The sequence below is a fragment of the Microcebus murinus genome, chromosome 6, assembly GCF_040939455.1.
Source record: "Microcebus murinus isolate Inina chromosome 6, M.murinus_Inina_mat1.0, whole genome shotgun sequence".
NCBI classification, from domain to species: Eukaryota; Metazoa; Chordata; class Mammalia; order Primates; family Cheirogaleidae; genus Microcebus; species Microcebus murinus.
In genome coordinates this window covers 10,914,541-10,937,445 of record NC_134109.1, presented here as the reverse complement: position 1 = coordinate 10,937,445, position 22,905 = coordinate 10,914,541, and the positions used below count along the sequence as shown (strand labels likewise).

Sequence of the window (22,905 nt, the reverse complement as noted above, 5' to 3'; positions counted from 1 at the left end):
ATATTTACCGCTAAAAAATTTCCCTCTTAGCACTGCTTTTATTACATCCCATAAATTTTGGTATGTTGTGTTTCCATTTTCATTTGTTTCAAGATATTTTCTAATTTCTCATATGGTATCTTTGGCCAATTGGTCATTTAAGAGTGTATTGTTTAATTTGCATGTATTTGTGGATTTTCCAGTTTTCCTTTGATACTGATTTCTAGTTTAATTCCTTGTGATCAGAAAAGATACTTTGTATGATTTAAATCTATTTAAATTTACTAAGACTTATTTTGTGGCCTAAGATATGATCTATCCTGGAGAATGTTCCATGTGTATTTGAAAAAAATATGTGGTCTGGTGTTTTTAGGTGGAATGTGCTCTGTATGTCTGTTAGGTCCAATTGGTCTATAATGTTCTCTGTTTCTATATTTATCTTCTTTTTGGTTCTATTGATTATTAAAAGTTGAATATTGAATTCTCTTGTTGTATTACTGTCTATTTCTCCTTTCTGTTTGGTCAATTTTTTCTTCATATGTTTAGGAGCTCTGATGTTTGCTGCATATATATTTATAATAGTTATATCTTCTGGGTGAATTGAATGACATTTTTTGCATATTATTTGCATTTTATAAAGTGAAATATATCAGTCTTCCTTTTATGATTTCTGGGTTTTCTTTCTTGTTTAGAAAGGCCTTATCCACTTGAAAAATCCAAAGATAAATTATCCCATGCTTTCTTCTAGAACATTTATGTTTTTTATTTTTTAATGTTTGATCTACACAGAGATCACAACATCATCATTTACTTTGGGATTCACCCTTTAAATATCGTAAGCTCACGGTGGTCCCTCACTAGAGTGCATATCCCTTAGTTTTCTCCATGTTGTGTGGTCTGCCTGATTTATCCTTTCTGTGCCAATGTTTACCTACCTCTCTTTGAGAAATATCTAAATACTCAATTAAGTATCCTGACACACCTCCAGAGAGGTCTCTCTACTCGCATTTCCTGGCTCTTCGTATTTATTATATTTAAGCCTTGAAATTAACTATTTTTATATCAGATAAGCTGCAGAGCTGGAAACACAGGACGGGGACCAGTGAGGATATGTGGCCATGAACCCAGCAAAGAGAGAGGGTGCAGGTGATGGAAAAGGTCGCCAGGTCATCAGAGGAGTTAATGAATATACCTCTCCATTTCAGGCCAGGAGTTCTAACCAAGAGATCAAGGTCATAGGTCCCCTGGGGCAGGAGGGTTGGGCCCAGAGTGCAAAAGGAGAGGGCACATGACTGTCTCTGAAATCTGAGTAAAAAGAAGGAACCTGAGGCAGAAGAGCCTGTTGGAGAATAATGAGGCTGTCCCCAGGCTGACTCCTTCCTGCCTTCTGCAGGTGGCAGGGAGACACAGGTGAAGACCAGGAGGCTACAGGGTCCGTCCAAGCCTGGGAGGTCAGGGCAAGGAGGGAAATGACACCAGAACAGGTCCCAGCCACCAGCACTTACCATCTGTGGGGGCCAACTATGTGCTGGCAGCTTTCCAAGTGATGCGATTCCATCCTCCCAGCTGACCCTGCCAAGCAGGGTAGCCAAGGCTCGGCAGCCTGGGTTCATATGTGGGTTCACACCCTGGCTCTGGGCAGTAGGAGCTTAGACTTTGTGTACCTTGGTTTACTCCTGTGTCAAGTGGAGACAGAAGCCGGCAGGGAGGTTCACGGCCCTCACCATCAGCTCAGGAGGAGGCTGCGGGAAAAGTCCTTACTGAGCAGAAGGTGTGGATTGCACGAGAGGCTCGCTGGGTTGGGCTTGCAGTGCAGCTGTCCCTCATGCCGAGTTGGGACTTCTCATACTTATAGGCCAGTCTGAGAAATGTGGGGATGCTCAGTCCGTATGTGACCAGGGACACCCTGTCCTAGAAACAAGCTCGGAGCGCCTCCCTATCCTGGCCAGCTGTTTGTCACCAATGTGGCTGATATCATCTGAGGGCCTCGCTGTTCTTCCCTGACCTGGCTTAGTCCAGCGGAACCATCTGGTGCGAGGCCATCTGGAAGGGTGTGTAGAAGGGAGCCCCATGGCCATCTAAAGTCAAGGGTTCTTCTTTCCTCGATGTGCACCTTGGAGATTCATCATGAGAAGCCCATGAACTTGTACCCACCAGGTGCCTAGAACTGTGCCTGACCCTCAGTACATGTCAGCTGCTTGAAGTCACCAGGCCTACTTTCCGCCAAGACCCCATGTTGGGACATGGGTTTCTTTAGGAGCTGGAATCTGTGTTCAGTCAGTCTCCATCTGTCTAGACCAAGGGTCCTCCAACTACAGCCTGTGGGCCACATGCGGCCTGCTGAGGACATTTATCTGGCCCGCCAGGTGTTTTTGCCCCCGCTGCCCGTCCTGCTTAGCAGCTGACACGTCCCGGGCCCACAGTGCGCATGTGTGGAATGTGCGCCGCATGCTCCAACAGCCCTCCAACGGTCTAAGGGACAGTGAACTGGCCCCCTGTTTAAAAAGTTTGAGGACCCCTGGTCTAGACACTTAAGGCAATAACAGCCAAGAGCCAAGTGTCACCCATAGGGTCCTTGGTGTGACTGGGAGGGACTAATTCTCCTCACTCCAATGAGGGGGGTCCTTGTTTAAGGGTAAAGAGAGTTGAGACTCCACGTACTTAGTATATCTGCTTCTGTGTTGTGTAACACACACAGACACAGAAACACACACACACGGACATACCCACTGCCACATGCAGACATACACAGACCTACAGACAGACACGCAGACATATACGCCTGGCTACACACAGACACACATAGTTACATGCAGACACACACACACACAAACCTACAGGGAAATACAGAATCATAGAGACAGGCAGACTCAGACACACGCGTACACAAACGCGTTGGGGCTCCTTCTCACAAACACCAAGGAAGGCTGCACACCTGCACACCCTGGGGCCTTGGGCCTGGCAGGGCAGGGCAGGGCAATGTGTTGAAGTGACCCAGGCCTCCACCTGCTGCCAGCATGCTCTGCACTCACAGAGTGAGGACGGGGACTCTCTGTTGGTGTTGCCAGTGAGGACAGCGTGGCTTGGGACAGTGGCATGTCAGCGTCACCCAGTGCCAAGGCGTTCCCCCTGCACTCAGGCCTGGGCCTGCCCTCCCGCGGTGACTGACACCAGGCTGCTTCTCCTAGTAGCCTCCCGAGTTTCCCAAATCACCAGCTTCTCTCTCTGAGCCTCAGTTTCCCATCTGTGAGTGACCCTGATAACATCTGCCCTACCTTCCCTCGTGGGGAAATAGCTTCCAGGGCAGTCCTTTGTGAATTGCGAAGAATTCCAAAAACTGTTAGCCACCATGGTGGGCGAGATAATTAAATTTGTCCTCAACCCTTAGGTGAATATTTTTTTTTATTGCTTTCTGGGGGCTCAGAGTAGAACTGCAACTGTCCCCAAGAAAGGAAAAGAGTGAAATATTGGGGTCTGAGAGTTGGGACGAAACCGCTTGCTCTATAGAGAGGCCAAACAGGCTCAGTGAGAGGCCTGCCCTCCCCCTCCTCCTTCTCAGGGGTCCAGGACCGTCTCCACCTGGAACAGGGGACAGACACAGACAGCATTGCAAGTTGTCTACAGGGTGACCTAAAACGGTTCCTGAGGGACACACACAGGTCACTCCTGAATGGTTTTTCTGTAGGTTTGGCCTGCTAGTTGAGGTCTATGTCTCCCTCGTGGAGGTGCTGTGGGTCTGCACCCCTCAGGGAGGTGCACCAAGCTCCAGATGTGGCCCTGACCCTGCTGTGCCCATGTCCCCCATGGCCAGCCACACCATTCCCTCCCGCCCTGGCGTGGGAAGCATGTAGGCATCCGATGGTGCCGTCCCACAGAATGCTGTTCTGGACAGATGGGGCCGCCCTTGCTCCTCCGTTTCCTCCACTGCAGGCCATTTGCACACTTGCCTCTGGGCCTAGGTACCTGCCGGCCCACCCCCTCAGACCTCTACCTTTTCCTCCCTGCACCTCAGCCCTCCGCTGCCATCTGGACTTAGTCTTGGGGTTGGGCTCCCACAGTGCTCATTGGTGGCAAGTCCTTCACCCCCATTTCATTCCTTCACTCCTGGGGCCTCCGTGGCCCCCTCACCGGTAAAGTACGGCCTGCTGTAGGCTTAATAATGGCTCCCAGAGGTATGTCCCTGTCCTAATCCCTGGAACCTGTCAACGTAACCACATATGGGAGAAGAGTCTTTGCAGGTGTGGTTAAGTTCAGGGGTGTCTTAATATGTTATCCGGGTGGGCCCTGAGTGCTATCATAAGTCATCTCAAGAGAGAGAGGCAGGGGAAACTTTGAGACTTAGGAAGAGGAGGCCATGTGACCACAGAGGCAGAGTTTGGAGGGAATGGCCACGTGCCAAGAGATGCTGGCAGCCACCAGAGGTTGGAAGAGGATGGAATGTCACCTCCCCTAGAGCCTCTGAGGGCACTCAGCCTTCCTGACACCTTGACTTTGTCCCAGTGATACTGATTCTGGACTTCTGGCCTCTAGGACTATAAGAGAATAAATTTCTATTTAAAACTATGAAGCGTGTGGTAATTTGTAACAGCAGCCGTGGGGAACCGTTCAATGATATGGGGCCCTCAACTCTGCCTCTGCGGCCACTGTCCCTATGGGTGGTCCCAGTGCGAGGAGTGACTTTTAAGAGCAGTCGGAGCCCTTTTGCCTGTGTCCTGGCTCCAGCTCAGGGGGTAGGCACAGAGCACACGGGGGAGGATGACATGGGGCCAGCCTGACACCCTCATGTCTCTGCAGCATGTCAGGCCTCAAGGGCCTCCATGCTCACGTTTTGCTGCTGAGGACACTGATGCTCCGGGAAGGGAGGGGGCGTCCCAATGTCAAGGGGAAGGTTAGTGGGGAAGTTGGAAGCAGTCCTAGGTTTTCTGACTCCCAGCTCCTGGTCCTTGGTATCACACGGGTGAAGACCCGTAATTTATGCCCCTGTCCATTTCCTGCCAGTGTACGGAGAGACGGGGGAGCCAGCCATGCCACTTAATGCTTTTGAAGTCCACGGTCTTGATTAATGCTTGGCGGTCAGCTAAGTACCCCGGGACCTTTTTAGTGTGGCGCTCAGTAATCAATCCATGAACCTCCGAGCTAAGTCTCATTTCTCTGTCCTGCAGTGGAGGAAGCGGAGGAGCAGGGACGCCCCCGTCTGCCCAGGACGGCACTCTGTGGGATGGCGCCGTCGGATTCCCTCATTCTTCCCACTTTGCCATCCTGTCTTAGCACTTTCATCCTGGTGTTCTAATGCTCAAAGTCAACTTAGAACTAAAGGACACTCACATGGATCACTCTCAGAACATAATATTTTGAGGGTATTAACTGCCTGTGAAAGAAAAAAATCGATTTTTTACTTACTACACGTTGCCAACTTTGGTCCCTGTGCTCTCTGTTAAAGAGGCCCAGTGGGATTTAAAGCCAATCCTGTTAGCTCCAGGTGTCAACTGCATCATGTTGGCGTTGTTCCCAGATAATCCCGAACACTCATGGAAACTACTGGTCCACGCCACGTGGGGTGGGCACTGTCCCCTGGTTGGCCCGGCGTGCCATTATCCTCTCCTGGGAGACTCAGCGCCCGCACCCCCAAATGCTCCTGGCACGTGCTCACCAGCGCATCTGGGCTGACTTCCCACGTGGCCTGTGCTGAGCATCTTGTAACTGGAACTTTCCACAAGGGCCCTGCATGTGAATTTCCTCCAGCCTTCCCTGTGCTTGTCGGGTCTTAGGCGTCACTCTGGGCTGGCTTATGAGGGGAAGACTAAAAATTTCTCGATTTCTGACTGTACAGTCAGGATGGGTCGGGCAGTGCCGCAGCAGCCAAGAAGCTGACAGCTCAAGGGCATAACCCAGCAAGGGCTGATTTCTCTGTCACTCTGCGTGTCCTGTGGGGGACATATCGACCAGGCTGAAGGGGGCTTCATCTCCTCACGTCCCTGCTCCGGATCTTCTGACTCTAGTGCCTTGCATCATCCCTGATAGAACAGTTTCAGTCAGAAGCACGATAGCAACGATACCAACAATAGCCATCCGCACCTGCTGAGCTCGGGTAACCAGCCCCCTCTGCCCTGCCCAGGAGCCAGCCATCTGAGACAAAGGACAAATGAACGAGACACTTTTGTTTGTTTTTGACAAAGCTGACATTGGAGCGTGTGGATTATGCGTGTGGGAGTGACCCTTGAGCCAGCTTCGCAACCTACAGCGACGTGAGATCGAAGCCAGGCCCCTCCTTGGCGCAACACCTAGGCCAGGGGAAGGTTTCTGGGTTGCGCGTGACAGGACAAAGAACTCTAGAGACCTCGGCCATTCACTGCAGCCTCATATTTCACTCACGTTTCACAGATGAGGAAACTGGCACAGAGAAGTGGAGGAAGCTCTCCAAGGTCACACAGCCTGCTCCCTCCCAGTCCATCCCATGTGACACTATCGAGTCCCCTGCCAGCTTGGGTTGCTGCTGCCTGTGTCCCTGCTGGGGAGGGGTTTGCCCCAGCGAGAGCCTTTCTCTGCCTTCTCTGCCCAGGATCTTTCCATCTGTCCTTTTAGAACTGGCCCAGAGGGCTGGGCGCGGTGGCTCACGCCTATAACCCCAGCACTTTGGGAGGCTGATGTGGGAGGATCTCCTGCAGCCAGGAGTTTGAGACCAGTCTAGGCAACACGGTGAGACGCCATTTCTAGAAAAACTTAAAAAAATTAGCCAGGTGTGGTGGTGCACGCCTGTAGTCCGAGCTACTCAGGAGATTGACGTGGGAGGATCGCTTGAGCCAAGGAGTTGGGGTTACAGCACCCTTCCAGGGTGGGACCTGCCGGGGTTCGTGGCGAGGATCGAGTGGGCTCCCAGGAGGGGAGTCAGTATGCAATCTGCGTTCCGCGTTTGTGACTCAGCTCACGTCTGAGGGAGCCTAACAGCACCCTGTCTGTTGTCCTCACTTTCCCAGTGGAGCTCAGAGGAGGGTGCCACCTGTCGGGCAGAGCTGGCTCTTCAAATCAAAGTTTCTTTTATTTAGGCTTAAAATCTAATGTGTGTGTCCTCTCCCCTGCAAACTGCTAGGGGAGGTAGGGGGAGGTAGAAGGTCTTGACTCTGAGGTTCCTGGCTGAGCTAGCAGCCTGCTTTCTGTGTTTCCCTCTCACCTGTCACAGAGCCGAGTGGGGTCCCTGCCCGCAGAGGGAAACTGATCCGCAACACCCCAGAACTCCCAGCAGCTCTGCCTGCAGCCAGTGCGCTGCGGCACGGGCTGGAGGGTGGGGTTGTGAGCTGGGATCCCACATGCCCTAAGTGTGTGCACTGGGGCAGCCAGGCCTGAGCGTGAGGAGACTGCCTTCTACACTGGACCGGCCATTTAGCCTGCTGGGCCTCAATTTTCCCATCTGTACAGTGGGATAAGTCTTCCCAGCCCATGCCCTTCAAGACCTGTTTTGAGGATCAGATTAGACAGTGAATAGATTTGTAAAAACTCCAGAGAAGAAGGCAAAGCTGAGGGCTTGTGGCTGTCCTGCATATGCTTGTGGCATATGTTTGTCCTCCTTGTAGCAAGGTTGTCCTGGCGCTCTGCCCACCCCTGACTTTGATTCCCACGGGAGCCAGGGAATTCCGCTCTGGGATGGGAAGCCGGTTTGAGTGGAGGCTCTCCTGGCCAGACTCGCGACTCCACTCTCCGGAGTGCGGGGATGGTGTCCGTGGTGAGTGCCCTCGGCTTCCCACCTCTTCCCCTTCCCTGCGGGTTCTTGCTCAGCGCTGTGCGCTGTCTGAAGCTCGGGTGAGGTGAGCTGCGCACAGTGGCTGCTTCCATGCTGGGCAGCGGGGCATGTTTCTCGTGAAGCGTGCCAGGCATGAGCCGGGGGCCACCCGAGATCCTTACGGATTAAAGAGGAATCAGCTGCGCGTGAGTCCACTGTGGCCCTCGAAGGAGTGAGGTGGTGTGGTTTGAAGGAACAACGGAGCCCACGAAGCCAGCTTTGCCACTTACTACCTACGGGACATGGCGAGAAGCCAGTAGCCCCTCTGAGCCTCAGTTTCCTCATCTGTGGTTGTGGCGTAGAAGAGCATAGCAGATCTACTCACAGCATCACTGCTGCGACGATTCAATGGGAAAACACTTCCCGGGTGTTTGATAAATGCTGAAACGCAGTCTCTTACGCTCCTATCCTGCTCAGTAGCTGGAAAAGCCATCTCATTATCTGATTTGAACCTCATGCCATCTCAAAGGTAGGTTTTAGTATCAATGACAAGGAAACAGGCTCAGAGAGGTTTGGTGACTTCACTAAGGTCACACAGCTGGGAGGTGGCAGAGTCTGAACTTGGATTCAGGTCTTCAGACTCTGAGGTCGGGCATGGTTCTAGGTGCTTGAGGCTGATTGCATCATTAATGCCTCGTGGAGGGTGAAGAGATCAGTGTGGGATGGGCAGGGCCCTCCATGGGACAAAATCATTCCTGGCAGAGATGGGGGGCCGGAGGGGTGGGGAGCAAGTGCCTTCAGCTTGGGGCCCTGGCTGCTGCAGCCCATCCGTAGGGCCTTGGAGGGTGGGAAGGGGCCGCATGGCCTTTATGACAAGGGCTGTTCAGAAACAGCATCTTGCCGTGGCACTGGGGCTGTGGCTGCCCTCTGAGGCCACGGGGAGAGCCGTGGGCAGGAAGAAGCCAGGCTTCATGTGGCCCCAGGGGAGGACGTCCATAGGTGGGGGGTCCATGGGTGCTGTGCTTCCTCTCCTGTGCTGAGGAACCTTGTAATGACCTCTCAGAACCGACAGCAGGACCATGGCCACGGCGACTAGGAAGGAGAGGAGGGTGTAGGGGAAGTGGTCTGCTGGGGCCAGGTGGTCCTGGGGGAATGTGAGGAGGAGATAGAAACCAAGACCCGGAGACTCTCCTCTTGACATGGGGAGAAGGAACCTGCTTCTAAAAGGAGATGCTTGAGGATTTCTGAGGCAGTGATGAAGTGACAAGGATGGAGGCAGGTTTTCTGGTCCAGCCCATGGAGAAAGGGCTCAGGAAGATCTGCCTCAGCCATTTTCACGGAATACCATGAGAGACGTAGGGCCCATGCCTGGTCAAATGACAAAGTGGGACAAGGAGGGGACATGGTCTGTCCCTTCTGTTGCTGCAGTTCACTGCCAGGATGTGAGCCCACAGCTCTGGAGGGCCCAGTGGGGCAGCCTAGAGGGGGCACAGCCCTGGCAGGGTGAGGGGCTCTGGGTGTGGGCGGAGAGCAGTGCCGAGGGAGGGTCAGGAGGATGTGGGGGCGCTGGGTGGTCCTCTGGCCACGGGCTGTTGTCTGAGCTGGGCAAGGCCCTCCTTGGGGTTCCCAGACACAGCTCTTCCAGAAGCAGATGACCCAAGCCTGTAAAGTGGGGGTTCAGCCACCTTCCTCCTTGCCCAGCACATGCCTGCATAGCCCAAGTGCTCCGCGAGGATAACTCAGGCCCCCAGGGAGGGTGGTGAGACCTGGGTCCCACAGGCAGCCTCAGCGCGCAAAGGCAGACTCAGAGACAACAGGGAGGGTTTGCAGCCACGCTCAGGAATGGGCCCGGGCAGCCCTTCTTTAATGTCATAGAGGGAGGGGCCTGGTCTGGAGGGGCGAGGCTGAAGCCAGAGATGCAGTTATTCTTGGGTGGGATTGACTACTTTTCCCATAAAGAGAGCATTGCTGGTAATTCTATCATAAATTCCGAAGAGGAAGGGCTTGTTGAATGAGACCTTGGGGGGAATGGACATGGGTATGGCTTCTATAAATGTGGCCCCGGCAGCTTCTGTCCCTTTCTCATCGATGGTCAGCACAGCCTTATGCAGAGCCTGGAGGGGAGAGAAGCAGAGGCGGTTGGTTCCGAGGCTGACCTGTGCCCCACCCCGGGCCTGGCAGCAAGGCCCTGAGGGAGCTCCTCCCGGGAGCACTCTCTGGGGCCTTTCTCCACCTGGACCCTCCTGCCCCTGGCCACGCCCCACCCACCCCCGCCTGGTCACATGAGGCTCTTCTCTCTCCCTCAAGGCTCTGGCTGATTCAGCCAGCTCCCCTCGCCCTCCCTCCCTGAGCTACATCTCTCACCCTCCTTGGGATACACCAGACTCAGATGGGGACGACAGATCACGTCCCTCTCGGTGTCTGCCTCCGCAGGCCTCTGCTTTCTACTATAACATTTTAGCTCCTTGGGGACAAAATCTCTGATGGTGACCCTCACAGGGCTTATGCTACAAGCAGGCACACATGGAACATGGAACTGCAGTTGTTCTTTGGTTCCCTTTTAATTGTGTGAATAAGTGGCATCTTTAGCTGAAATGACTCATTACCTCCGAATAAATAATTCACCCATGGCTCCAAATCTCACAGATGGAAAAGGCCACAAAGGCCTGTGTAAATATGAATAAATTGAGGCCCAAAGTCTAGAAGGCCTGTGGCAAAGATGAGACCAAAGGTCAGTGGCACAACCCCTTGGAGGTCCCTAATTTGCCAGCAGCACAGGAGGCCACATGACGTGCCCAGCTCAGCCCTCTGACCACGCCCTATCCCAGTGACTCAAGGGCATGTTCAGCTCAGTCTCTGTCAATATATGTGTCCCTTGGCCCTTTCCTCAGCCTCATGACAGAACTGTGCCCACCCCTCTCCCCCAGTATCCTGCACTACCGACTGCAGGGGCCAACGCTATCGTCAGGGTGACCTTACCTTGGAGAGCTTTAGTGGTGCCTCCTCAGTGACCCCCGAGAGGTCAGCCCCATTGCTGAAGACCTTAGTGATGCCCAGTTTACTCAGGACTGTCTTCAGATTATAGGTTCCAGAAATGGACAGTTTGGGAAAATGTAAATCGACAGACCTATAATGCAAGAAAAAAAATGAAGGAGTTTCTCAGCACTTCTCTTGCTCTTGCACTGTGGAACCACCACACAGTGAAAGTGTTTTCTTTCTGACCATTTCTCCCACTTGGTGCTGTGTCCCCCACACTCCAAGAAAGGAAACTGGCCTTGATTTGTTCTGTTTTTAGCTCCCCTACACAAGGAGTCAGAGAATGTTGGCATCAGAGGGATCATCTTATTTTGACAGCTTCTGAAATGCCACCTCCTCTGAGAAGCCCTCCAGGCAGATCCTGGGTATCCTCTCTGAAGCGTGTCTCATCCTGCCCTGCAGTCTTTAGTTCTCCCCACCTCCAGCCTGGAACATTCCTAAGGCCAGACACCCAAGGTTCAGTGAATGAGAGAAGAGAGACTGCGCCAAGCTGAATGCCCAGCTCTCGTTTTCCATGGAGAAAAAGTGGCAATTGAGAAGGGTCTGACATGAGTGAGCAGATGGTACCGGGGCTCTCTTTGACCAGTTCCAGTCTCGCCTGCCTCGTTCTCTTTTCTCAACCCCTGCAGGGTGCTGGCAGGGGGCAGAGGCATTCAAACTGCTATTCGTATTATTAACCTCGTACCATTAGTATTTTCATATTTGTTTTACCATGTGCATAATAAACTAGGTCAGCAGGGCATGGGCATACCTCCCCGTCCCGAACCTCCCCATGAGATGCACCACTAAGGGGTGGTAGGTACTCAGTATTATTTACTGTTGGGCACCCAACCAAACCACACTGATGGAGTGGCAGAGAAACTGGAATATTCTGCAAACATGTCCTGGATGTCCCAGCTCTGGCCCTTGCTTTTCCGGGCCTTGTTCTCGCAGACTCTTTCCCTGTCCATCCAGAGATATTCTACCCTTGAGCTCCACACTCCACTGCTGCCTCTGCCCAGAGGCCTATGTTTTCAATTCTTCCAGAACATGTGCTGGCATTGCTGTCCCTGCCCCGGGCACTAGATAGTGGGAAGGGACAGTGTCCATGCTGATAGAGATGTCCCCCGGGATCGAACCTTTGCCTCCTCACTGCTGGGTACTGCCCCTGCCAGGGGGCCTGCCTAGCGCTACCTGAACTCAGGAGTGGCCTCTGTCTGGAAGCACAAGGTCATGCTCAGCAGCACTGAGGAAGCGTCCACCCTCCCCAGCCCTCTGGCCTGACCTGGGCCAGCCCCTGGTTGGGGAATCACCTTATCTGTCTGTTTTTCAGGAACTTGGCCACAATTTCCTTGGTGAGTGTGTCCTCCAGGTGCTGCAGTTTCCCATCGTTGGGCAGGAAGAAGATGGCGGTGGCGTTGCCCACGTAGTCCATCATCAGGACCCAGCTGGAGAGCTTGTCGCAGTAGTGGCTGTTGAACATGCCCAGGCGTTTCATCATGGGCACCTTCACCGTGGTCGCCTGGTCCACATGGAAGTCCTCTTCCGAGGTTTGCTCAAGGTCAAAGGGTTTCTCCCATTTGCCTGGACAGCGGGGAGAAGTTTGGGTAAGTGTGGCAGAACAAAGGCGTCCTGAGCCTCCCCGTGAGATGCACCTCCCTGAGCATCAGCTGCTTCTTCTGCAAGGGGCTGGACCCACCGTCCCGGCTGTTACAAAGGATTTTGTGAGGATAATTCAAGACTAGTGGAAGGTCCAGAATTTCTATTTTGCAGAGGCTAAGAGATGCCATCCTGGCTGTGTCTATTAAGCATCTTTATTAGAATTATATGTTTATTGGAGGGTGGCTTATGGATTATAAGCACAAATTTAGAGTATCAGTAATATATGTCACCTCCTGTCTGGAACTCCCAGCTGCTTGTTAACTGGCGCTCCAGTTATCATTCAGGGCAAACATTCTGGTTCCTACACCTAAGTCCATTTCCTGGACTAACATGTGAACTGTAGATGCCTGGGCAGCCTCCCGCTCTGGGGCCCCGAGAGAACTTCACCATCAAGGCAGTCAAAGTGGGAAGGTGCCTCAACTTTCTCTCGGGACAAGAGGAGGGGACAGGGCTGCAGAGGACACAGGGCCTGCCCTAGGTCCACAGCAGGGCTGGACCTGTGCTGACTCCAGCCAGGGTGCTCCCTGCTGTGCTACTGTCCCTCGAGAGCAAGGGAGCCACGGAGTGAAGGGAGCAGCCCCTGGCCTTGACTCCCATGGGCGACCCCCCCAGGCTGTTTCCATGGGACAGTGGAAGCTGGCTTAGGACACCCTAGGGGCCCACAGGATCCTGACATCTTAACTACTCAGGGGCAGGAGGGCAGGCTGAGATAGAAGGTCAGCTGATCATCTGCTATGTGCTAGCCAGTCCTACATCTTTTGTGACTAGTTTAACTTCACAAAAGCCTGACAACCATGATATTATTTTGTCCATGATAAGGTAGGGAAGTAGCACCTCAAAGAGGTAAAATGGCTTGCGTATTATCAAAAGCCAATAAGTGATAGAGGCAGGATTGGGACCCATTCAGACTGCAAAACTGACACTCCTTCTAGGACACTAGAGTTGTCCAAAGTTAGTTCCATGAACCTATATTTACTTTATGCAGTATGCTACAATATGTTTTTCTGTCTCTATAGTTTGGAAAGCATTATGTATTCTACATTTATAATGAACATAAGGGTATTAAAGTCTCTGAAAACTTCTGCAGAGACGTTGATAATTTTGACTATTTAATCCGTTATTCCCCAAACTTATTCAATGATGAAAAATATTTTAGTGTTCGTGTGTGGAAGAGTAAAGAACACATGCTGCAATGCATTGCCATCGCCCACAATGCGTTGCCAAAGGAAGTTTATGAATTGATTGAGAATATTTTTGAGTGTTTCCATGGGAACCAGCTCAGGCTGGTTGTGCAACCTTACCTTTAAAGAAAATGTAATTCACCAGGGCAAAAACTGTGTCTTCGTCAAGATCTTTGACCAAGTCCACAATTTTCCCTTGGGTTCCCTTCTCCACATAATTGTTGATGTGTTTCTTAGCCTCTTCAGTGTCCTTGAAGTTGATGGAGAAGGCATCTGAGTGGTACAGCTTTTTGACATCCTCCAAAAACTTTTCCACTAGCTTCAGACTCTCGTTGATGAATAGGCCGTTGCCAGTGGTCAGTTGGAGCTCGTTGGCTGGCTTGTTGAGCGCGTGGAGGAGTTCCTGGAAGCCTTCATGGATCTCAGCCTCAGGCGTCTCCGTGAGATTGAAGTTCAGGCCCTCCAGGATCTGGGTGTGGGTGTCAGCCTTGGCCCCCAGGGAGAGCATTGCAAAGGCCGTAGCAATGCTCACTGGAGAGAAGAAGATGTTGGTGGTGTTGGACTCATGGGCCAGTAGGCGGTACAGCCTGAAGGCGAAGTCTGCCAGGTTGGGGGAGACCTTGAGGTAGGCTGGGTGGTCGTGATCATGGTGGGATGTATCCTGGGAAGTGCCTTCCTGGGGATCCTCAGCTAAGCAGCTGGGAGCCAAGAGGCACAGGCCTGCCAGCAGGAGGAAGCCCCAAGAGACAGAAGATGTCATTGTCCTACAAGACAGAAAAGGGGTGCCAGGACCCAAATCAGGACACATGATGACTCTCAAGGACCAGGGATTGACACCATGCAAAAGCAACCAGGGTTTATTATATCTACTAGGTTCCCAGCCTGCGCCAGGCACTGTCCTGTGCCATCGCCGTTGAAAGAATCAGAAAGATCGCAAGAATGTAGATGGTGCTCACCATACGCCAAGCCCTGTCCTGAGCACTCACATGGATTACTCATTTCATTCTCACAGTCGTGTGAGGTGGTAACATTCCTGTTCTCCATTTACAGACAAGGAAACTAAAGCCTAGAGAGGTTAAGTCATCTGTCCAATGTCACCGAGCAAGTAAAGTAGCAGGACCAGAATCACACATCTAGGTCCTGAGTCCCTGCTCTGGAAAGCTCTACTTACATCTGCAGTACCCCTGAGGTGTAGGTCGTATAGCCACCGCTTTACAAAAGAAGAAACTGAGGCACAGGAAGAGTAATGGACTTGCCAGCAATTAGCCAGGAATCGGCCTAGATCTGACTCAAGAGCCATGTCAAGCTGAAGTCCCCTGCAGGCTTTCCTTCCAACGCTGTCACCTAAGGGCCAGGGCACCGGCTGCATGGGGAAAGCATCTTGCATAGTGGGCCCAGCTAGAGCATGGTGTGGCTGTGGCAAAGCCCCCTGGGGGGTGGACCCACTCAAACTCACAAGGACCCTCAGTCCCTGCTGTTTGTTCATGAGAGAAGGGGGCTGTCCCCACGATGCTCTGTGGTCCCAGCCACAAGTATGGGCCGATGTTCCTGCAGTCGGCTTACCGGCCATCCTGGCCACCAGCCATTTCCTAGGTCTGGGCTCTCACCTTCAGGGGCATTAGGGCGGCTCCTCTTTCCTTTAGTAGGGGTTCGTGTGTGTGCAAGTTGGAGGGAGTGGAAAAGCTTCAGGCAGACCTCAGTTCTAACCCAGGCTCTGTCACTTTCCAGCTGTGTGAGCCAGGACAAGTCATTCCTCTCTCCAGTCCTCATTGTGCCTCACGTATAAAGTGGGGTTGTTGGGAGCATTGAGTGAAAGAAGTGTAGACACAGAGCCTTCCATCAGAGGGATCTGAGAGCAGCTCTGGAGGTGAGGCTGAAACGTGTTTGTTGCAAACTCAAAGCCTTCAGGCAATAGGGGTGAAGGGATGAGAGTTTCACGGCTGGGGTGAGACCATGGGCATGTGGCTGAACCAGCGGGAACAAGCTCTGCCTAGAGATGGTCAAAGTCAATGCTGTCCGCAGCAGCGGACCCCGACCTGCCCCACAGCGCCCCCTGCTCCAGACACGCCCAGGCCTCCGACCACCCGTGCGGCCACCTAAGTAGAACCTGCCGCCCGCGCAGATGGGGCAGCTGAGGTCCCAGCCGAGGAGAGCGTGCCCGTCAGCCACGTAGTTAGCTACCAGGCCCCCAGCACAAATCATCATCTTAATAAAATACAAAGTGAAAGGTGTCCTTGAATTGGAGATGCGAAAACATGAGGGGAAAGACTTGGTAATAAGAAATGTTGAGTTTCATCTACGCCCTTGGACTTTTAAAAGTGATTTTTTCTAACAAAGCAACAAAACGAAGCACAAAACTTGTTTCTGTCTGCTACCTTTTCCCTGGTCTTCATGCCTCTAATCCAAATAGAACAGACCAACATTACATAATCATGTTTGTATTTTTCTCAAACTAGCCAGTGTCAGTAGAGCTGAAGATGGTGCTAAAATTAGTTCTGTATATTTCCATCTCCCTTAGATTTCTGTTTTACTTCCTAGCTGGATTTGGGTGTAGTCCTTCATGGTTTATGGAAATTCCCCATTTTTTGCAGGGTGCAGGCATCAGGAAGGACTTTGGCCTCTGCAGGGTGGGGACACTATGCTGAGTGGCCGCAGGGCCAGAGGTGGTGGCTTCTAGCCCTGGCAGGGCTATAACTATCTTCTTGGTCTCAAGCAAGCATCCCGGGTCCCTGGGGCCTCATGGTCCCAGCTGTACAGAGTGGGGCTGGGAGAAGACCTGACTGAGGTCCTTTGTACACTAACGTAGGATTTTTAATCAGAGGGGGACCTGTGTTTGGTGGAGCAAAACAGACTGAGATTCCCATGGGGAGGGCTGGGGTGAGGTGCTCGCCTACTCGGGGGGCTGCTGGGCTCTAAGGAGGTGGCAAGGCTGTTGTTGGGGGGGTAGGGGGTACAGCTGGGGTGAGCACATTTCCCCACCCCCCTCCATCTTCCCAGGTGACACACCACCTACTCTGGTTTCTTCCTTTTGCAGTGAAGAGTCTGAGGCCCAGAGAGGGTCGGGCCCTTGCCAAGGCCACGCAGTGAGTCAGTGACAAAGCTGAACAAGCCTTGGTTTTCCCACTGCTCAGATCACAGACTGAGACAGCCGTGAGTGTCAGGACTGGGCCTCGATGTTGGTCTCAAGCATCCCGTTGGGTTCTTTTTGCCTCGCAGTGGTTCCTTACAGCCTCGGGGCCCCAAGACCAGCTCTCTTCCTGCCCTTCTGTCTAGCATAGCCAACAGCCTGCACCCCCTGGAGGGTAGCGCCGGGGAAGCCAACTGGAGATGAGAGAGGGGTGTCTGGAGGTGTGTGGGCACAGTGGCCACGCTTTGAACCAGAAGAATGAAGATCTCATGGTGACAGTCCTGGGCAAGCGGGGCAGTCTTTGAGGCAGGGGAGAAAGAAGTGAGCCACCTCTGCCTAATCTTACAGCATCTCTACCCAGAGCAACCAGGCGGAGTCCAGGGAAGAGTACGTGGCATAAGGTCAAACACAGTGTTGAAACCAGCACTAAATAAACCCGGGTGTGACCAGGCCTGGCACTTACTGGCAGGTGGCCTTGGGCAAATGACTTCACCTCTTTGGGCCTCGGCTTTTGTCTGCACAATGGAGAAAAGAATCCTTTGAAGGCCAGAGATGAGGAACAGACCAGATAATGGGCGGATGGGCCCCTCCCAGGTGTGGATGCCCTGCCTGCACCTGCGTGGGGCTGAGCTCGCGTCTGAGAGGAGGCAGGTTTCTTCCCGGCCGGGGGCCACACTCCCCGGAACCAGGTCCAGCGGGAAGGGGTTGCTGCTCCGCAGCAAACAGCCTCGAGTGTGGCAGATTTTACTGTCAATTCTCCAGCCATTTGTTTATTTCCTGTTAGCTGCCCGGCCCTCTGCTAGGCACACGTTGGCATCCGCATCACGCTCACCGTCACGCTCACTGAACACCGGGTGTTTTACGTGCGCTGTCTCATCTAATCAGCCTCAAACCTTACCCTGAGAGGTGGAAATTATTATAGTATTAGCCCTATTTTATAGACGGAAAAATTGAGGCCCAAAGAGGATAAGCAACTTACCGAAAACCACAGAGCTAGTTGCTTACAGAGCCGGGATTTAATCCTAGACATTTTGATTCCAGAACCTGACACATAACCCTTCTCTGTGTTCAAAGCTGAAGGCAGAAGGCTTGAAACAGAAAGCCTCAGAGACCGCCTGGCAAAATGAAGAGGGGAAGAGCCGCTCTCTGGCTAAAATTAGAGGCTCCAAGGCCAGATTGCTCGAGTGCTACTTGCTATTAGCTGTGTGACCTTAGACAAATTACGTAACCTCTCTGAACCTCAGTTTCCTGGAGATGATAAAGCACTTCCTCATAGAGCTATTGTGCAAATCAAACACGTGCAAAGTGCCAAAAGTGCCGGAACGCAGTAACCCTCAAGAAACATCAGTTGTTACTGATGCTGTGGATCTTTTGGATACGTCGTATGGCCACCTTGGCCTTGGTTACCTTTGTAGCTCTCATCTCCAAAAACCAGAGATCGAAAGATCATATTCTTCTAACACTCCAGAGATCAAGGTCAGGTGGGGTGCGGTGAGGGGAAAGAGGGCAGAGGTTATCTGTGTCTTGCCCAAGAGGACAGAGAGGTCGAGCAGCTATCCAAGGTCCCAGCCCAGCTTCCTGTTGCCCAACCAGTGCCTGAGACCTGGGAGAAATATGGCAGCACTACGGGGTCAGGGTCATGGGGTCTGGAGCCAGGTGCCTGAGTTTGAATCCTGGATGGTGTGTGATTCTGGGCAAGTTATTAGCCTCACTGTCGCCAGTTTCCTCACCTACAAAATGGGAATAACCAGGCCAGGCACGGTGGCTCACACCTGTAATCCTAGCACTCTGGGAGGCCGAGGCGGGAGGATCACTTAAGGTCAGGATTTCGAAACCAGCCTGAGCAAGAGCGAGACCCCGTCTCTACTAAAAATAGAAAGAAATTAATTGGAAAACTAAAAATATATAGAAAAAATTAGTCAGGCATGATGGTACATGCCTGTAGTCCCAGCTACTCGGGAGGCTGAGGCAGGAGGATTGCTTGAGCTCAGGAGTTTGAGGTTGCTGTGAGCTAGGCTGATGCCACGGCACTCTAGCCTGGGCAACAGAGTAAGACTCTGTCTCAAAAAAAAAAAAAAAAAAGTGGGAATAACCACAGCAACTACCTCAGAGGGTTGGCGTGAGGCTCAAATGCATTTATGCATGCACCGAGGTTAGACATGGCTGGACCCAGAGCAATTACTCGGGAAGGTCGGCTGGAGCCTTACAGACAGTGCCTCTCGCGGGACCTTCCTGCCCCCACTGTGCAGGAGGGGCGCCCACAGGTCTGGCGTGCAGGGGAGCCCTGGCTCAGTCCTGCTCCTGGACACCGCCAGAGAGGACGGGATGTGAGCCTGCGTGTCTCACTGCCCCTCTCTGGGCCTTGCCGTCCTCATCCGTGGAAAGGAAGAGATACGCACCCAGGCGGCAGGCTTACAAGACACAACCAAAAGGAAGGCCCCTGGGCAGACGCAGGAGCTGGGCAGGCAGAAAGAAACTGCTGTTCTCATCGTGCCATTGCCGTGTCTTGGCTCGTGCCCCTCCTGGGGTGCCAGGACCCTGGAGCCAGACACTCTGGTCCACACCTGCTCACAAGAGCCAGTTGAGTGACCGGGAGGTACTGGGCAGGCTCGGGAAGCAGGAGCCCGCCATCAGGGCTGCCATTACTGTGACGGACCCAGCTCCCTGCGTCTGCCAGCATCCCGGGGAGGCTGCTGCTGCTCCCTCCCCCCAGGCCCTGTCCTCCGCCCCTGCCTGGGTGGTGCAGGGCCCCGGGGGCCCCTCCGGAGCCTCTTCTGCGAATGGCTTACTTACGATTGACTCCCTGTCCTAGGCTGGCGGTGGAGACGGAGGAGAGGAGACAGAGCCCTGGCCTGGTGCGTATTTAAGCAGTGGATGCAGAGGGGCGGTGAGGGAGGGCGCTGGTGAATATTAACCAAGGTCACCCAGTTATCGGGGAGCAAACAGGGGCTAAGTCCATTGGCCAGTGCCTGAGCCGCCTGCCCACGCAGCCCCACACTCTGCCCACGCTGCCCACGCCTCTGCTCCTCCCGCCAAAGGGAGTCTTTGTTCCTGGCTCATAAACCAGTGTCCTGTGTCTGAGGTGGGGGTGGCATGAGTCAGACGGTCTCTGGGGCAGTACCACTTTGCTGGCCCCGTGCTCTCTCTGGGAAAGCCTGGGTGGCAGCTCCACCCGTAGCTGAACACGCGCTGCCTCCCCAGGGGGTGTGGGGGAGAGAGGCCAGAGTGGGTCATGAGCCCGTTTGACAAATGAGGAAACTGAGGCCCAGAGCAGAGAGGCTGCTCATCCAAAGTTAGCCTCAGATACAAAAACCCTCTCAATTTCCCCAGTGGGAAAATGGGGCATCACTGAGGCGGTCACAGCCGTGTCAGGGTGGCACAGGGCGGCCATGGGACCGGCTAGGGGCTTGAGAGTAAGTCATTAAAAAGAGCTGTGCCACCTCAGGCAAGGCGCCTCACCCCTCTGAACCAGGAGGTGTTTTCACCTGCATCCCAGGAGGTTGGAAGTTCCGTTTGCAAGCTCGCTGTTGGGGATAGACACAGCGCCTGGGGGGAGGCCCGGCGCACAGTAGGCTCTTGCCTGGGTCTGCCAGCCCTCTGTTCAGCCTGCTCTCCCGGCCGCTCTGAGCAGAACGTTCAATCTCTGGCCAGCCTCGGGCCTGTTCCTATTTCTGGCTCCCAGAGGACCAGTGTGGTCCATATACTGCTTGGATTTTCCTTGGGGACGTGGCCCTTGCCCTGGGACTGTCGCAGGCCTTTGGGGACTGCTGGGGGTGGACGGAAAGGATGATGCAGGGCTGAGTCTGGTTGAATCACACCCGATTGGAATCCCTTAAAAATCCCAAATGAGATGGTATCACCTTCTGTGCACCCCCTGTGCCTGCTCGGGGTTGGGTCTTTGTGAACGAAAGGACGAGTGCGTTTTTGCTGCCTCTCTCATCCGCCAGTCCCAGGTGTGCCTCCGTGGTGGGCTCTGCCGCAGATGCTATGGCACACAGATTCAGGCCAGGGAACCCACTCACTGGCTGTGAGACCTCGGGCAAGTTGTTTAACCCATCTTTGCCTCAGTTTCCCCATCTGTAAAGTGAGAACCATGGCAGCACATACCTTGTCGGGCTGCTGTGAGGATGGAATGCAGCAGGTCCAGGCAAGCGCGGAGCCTGGCGCTGGGTGTGCACAGCAAGCCCTTTATGATGTCGCCCTGCCCCACGTCAGTAGGCCTCCCTGGTGCCACTGGGGGTGGAGTGGGTGACAATTTCAGGAGCTTTCCTCCAGGAGTTCTCATTGAGAGCCCCTCACAGGAGGTGGGAAACTGAGCTCTGACCCCCCCTCCCACTCTTCTCTCTCTCCCCCTCCCCCAGCTCTATCATCTGGCTTTGGGACTCTGGTCTTTCCCCTGAGCTGGCTGAAGGACACTTCCCTCCAGGATGCCACATCCACTCCCAGCTGGGAGTGCTAGGCTAGGCACTAGACTGGGCTGCCCTCTGTCCCCCCTGGGCATGTCTTCCCCTCTCTGGGCCTCTGTTTTCCCCTCTGTACAGTGGACTCCCCCTAAGCCCATCTGCCTCTCCCATCTGTCACACTGGGTGGGCAGTGGCAAGTGGCCCATCATCTGCCCTTTCCCCCAAGCTCTGTCCCCTCTGGCAGGTGCAGGCAGGTGGCCTGGGGGCTGGTGGGACAGTGCCTCACCCCCTACCTGGAATTCCTGGCAGTGGCCACGCCTCCTGCAGCAGCCTGACCCCCTCCTAGGCTGAGTCTCTGCTCGCTGGTCCAGGAAGGAGGCTCCGTCTGGGTTGCTGCAACTCTTGGTTGGGGAGAGGAAGGGCTGGGGCTGGGGCAGGAAGGGGCCCTGCTCATTGTCAGGCAAAGGCCGGACCCGCCCGTCCTGCTCTACCTGCCAGTGTCCAGTCTGTGTGATCCACGACGAGTCACCCTGTCCCTCTGAGCCTCTGTAAGAGGGACAGTCACACTGATCAGAGGATTACTAGAAATGACAGGTGCCTTCTTAGCACAGAGTCTGGCAGGTTTCCTGGGCCAGCTGTCGAGGGAAGAGGACTGAGACACCTCTGAAATGCCCTGTGGGGGCCCGCGGCTGGGAAGGAGTCGTGTGTCACAGGGGGCAGCCGGGGCATTTGGAGGAGGGATGAAGACAGCACGGGGTGGGAGCAGTGGGGGCTCAGAATCGGGGCCCTGCCCTTTGGGGTCAAGCGCTCCAGGCTCGGCCTTCACTCTGCTCTGGACACCCATCCTGGGAGGACGGGCTGGGATTTGTTGGGAAAATGAGCAAGAGCAGAACGCTGGGCGCCGGTGGGCTCTCACTGCACGGCGGGGAGAGTCCTGCCCCCTTGGTTACTGCTGGATCTGTCTCCTGCAGCAGCCGGGCTGCCTCCCTGGCAGCAGATACATTGTGAGAAGACCCAGGGCGCTGGCCGTGAGTAAGGGGCATCTGGAGAGAGCCTGCGCCTCCCAGGGCCCTGCCCGGAGATGGGAGCCGCGTGGCCATGGCGTGGGCTGGAGAGCAGTGTGAGGGCTGGGCTGGGGGCTGCAGCGTGGAAGGGAGCGGGTGGGGGTGCTAAGGGCCCCGGGCCAAGCAGATCAAGGCCGAGTGGCTGGTCAGGAAGACGGCGGTGGACTTCAGGGGAGCTGCCCCCACCGGCAAGTGCCCAGGAGAGCACAGCCCGCCCCTGCGCACAACACCACAGGCACCCTCGCTTGCGAGTCGCCCACCTCCCAGCACCGCCTTCCTTCTTGGAGGGACAGTGTAGGTCGATGGCTTACGGTGTGGGCTCAAGAGCTAAGTGTCTGGGGTCAAGCCTTAACTCTGCCACTCTCTTTCTGTACGTCTTAGACAAGCCACTTAACTACTCTGTGCCTCAGTTTCCTCATTTGTGAGATGGGGAGGATATAAGAATAGCCACTTCTCCCAGGCATGTGAAGGTCAGGTGACAACATTGAAGCACTTCGGGCAGCCCCTGGGGCACAGGATGGCCACAGGTCACTGCTGACCACCAAAGGTCATGACCTCTGGGAATGTGTCCTTTCGTGGGGTCCCAGGGGTCTAAGTGGGAGAAAGATTGCGGAATTTGTCCCCCGGCTCGGGCAGCAGTGCTCAAGGACACCTCCACAGGTTCAAGCTTCCATTTATTCAAAAAGAGGCTGTCAACTCCCACCCCCCATAGGGGTCACGGGCATTTTGCTTCCCGAAGGTGCAGAGCCAGGGGCATTGA

The 22,905-nt window shown here is 54.0% G+C and overlaps 1 protein-coding gene across 3 annotated transcripts; it reads right to left on the bottom strand.

Moving 5' to 3' along the window:
- Window positions 1–9,516: 9,516 nt before the first annotated feature.
- LOC105856770 (alpha-1-antitrypsin) lies at window positions 9,517–21,474 on the bottom strand. Of its 3 annotated transcripts, XM_012738632.3 has the most exons (6): window positions 21,375–21,472; window positions 20,786–20,911; window positions 13,672–14,315; window positions 12,022–12,292; window positions 10,673–10,820; window positions 9,517–9,807 (listed from the first exon to the last, which is right to left on the bottom strand). In XM_012738632.3, exons 3-6 carry the CDS (start codon window positions 14,309–14,311, stop codon window positions 9,616–9,618), a joined length of 1,251 nt encoding a protein of 416 aa, XP_012594086.2. In that variant the 5' UTR covers window positions 14,312–14,315; window positions 20,786–20,911; window positions 21,375–21,472; the 3' UTR covers window positions 9,517–9,615. The 3 variants fall into 3 exon arrangements, with proteins under 3 accessions (XP_012594086.2, XP_075859866.1, XP_012594085.2); XM_076003751.1 differs by lacking the exon at window positions 20,786–20,911 and having other exon boundaries at window positions 21,375–21,474; XM_012738631.3 differs by lacking the exons at window positions 20,786–20,911; window positions 21,375–21,472 and adding an exon at window positions 19,472–19,577.
- Between the last annotated feature and the right edge of the window lie 1,431 nt (window positions 21,475–22,905).

Coding starts and splice junctions, on each gene's coding strand:
- LOC105856770 (XM_076003751.1), bottom strand. CDS start 14,311: ATGACATCTTCTGTCTCTTGGGGCTTCCTCCTGCTGGCAGGCCTGTGC. Junction 12,293..13,671: donor GAATTACATTTTCTTTAAAG/GTAAGGTTGCAC, acceptor CCCGCTGTCCAG/GCAAATGGGAGAAACCCTTT. Junction 9,808..10,672: donor CACCACTAAAGCTCTCCAAG/GTAAGGTCACCC, acceptor TCTCCCCTCCAG/GCTCTGCATAAGGCTGTGCT.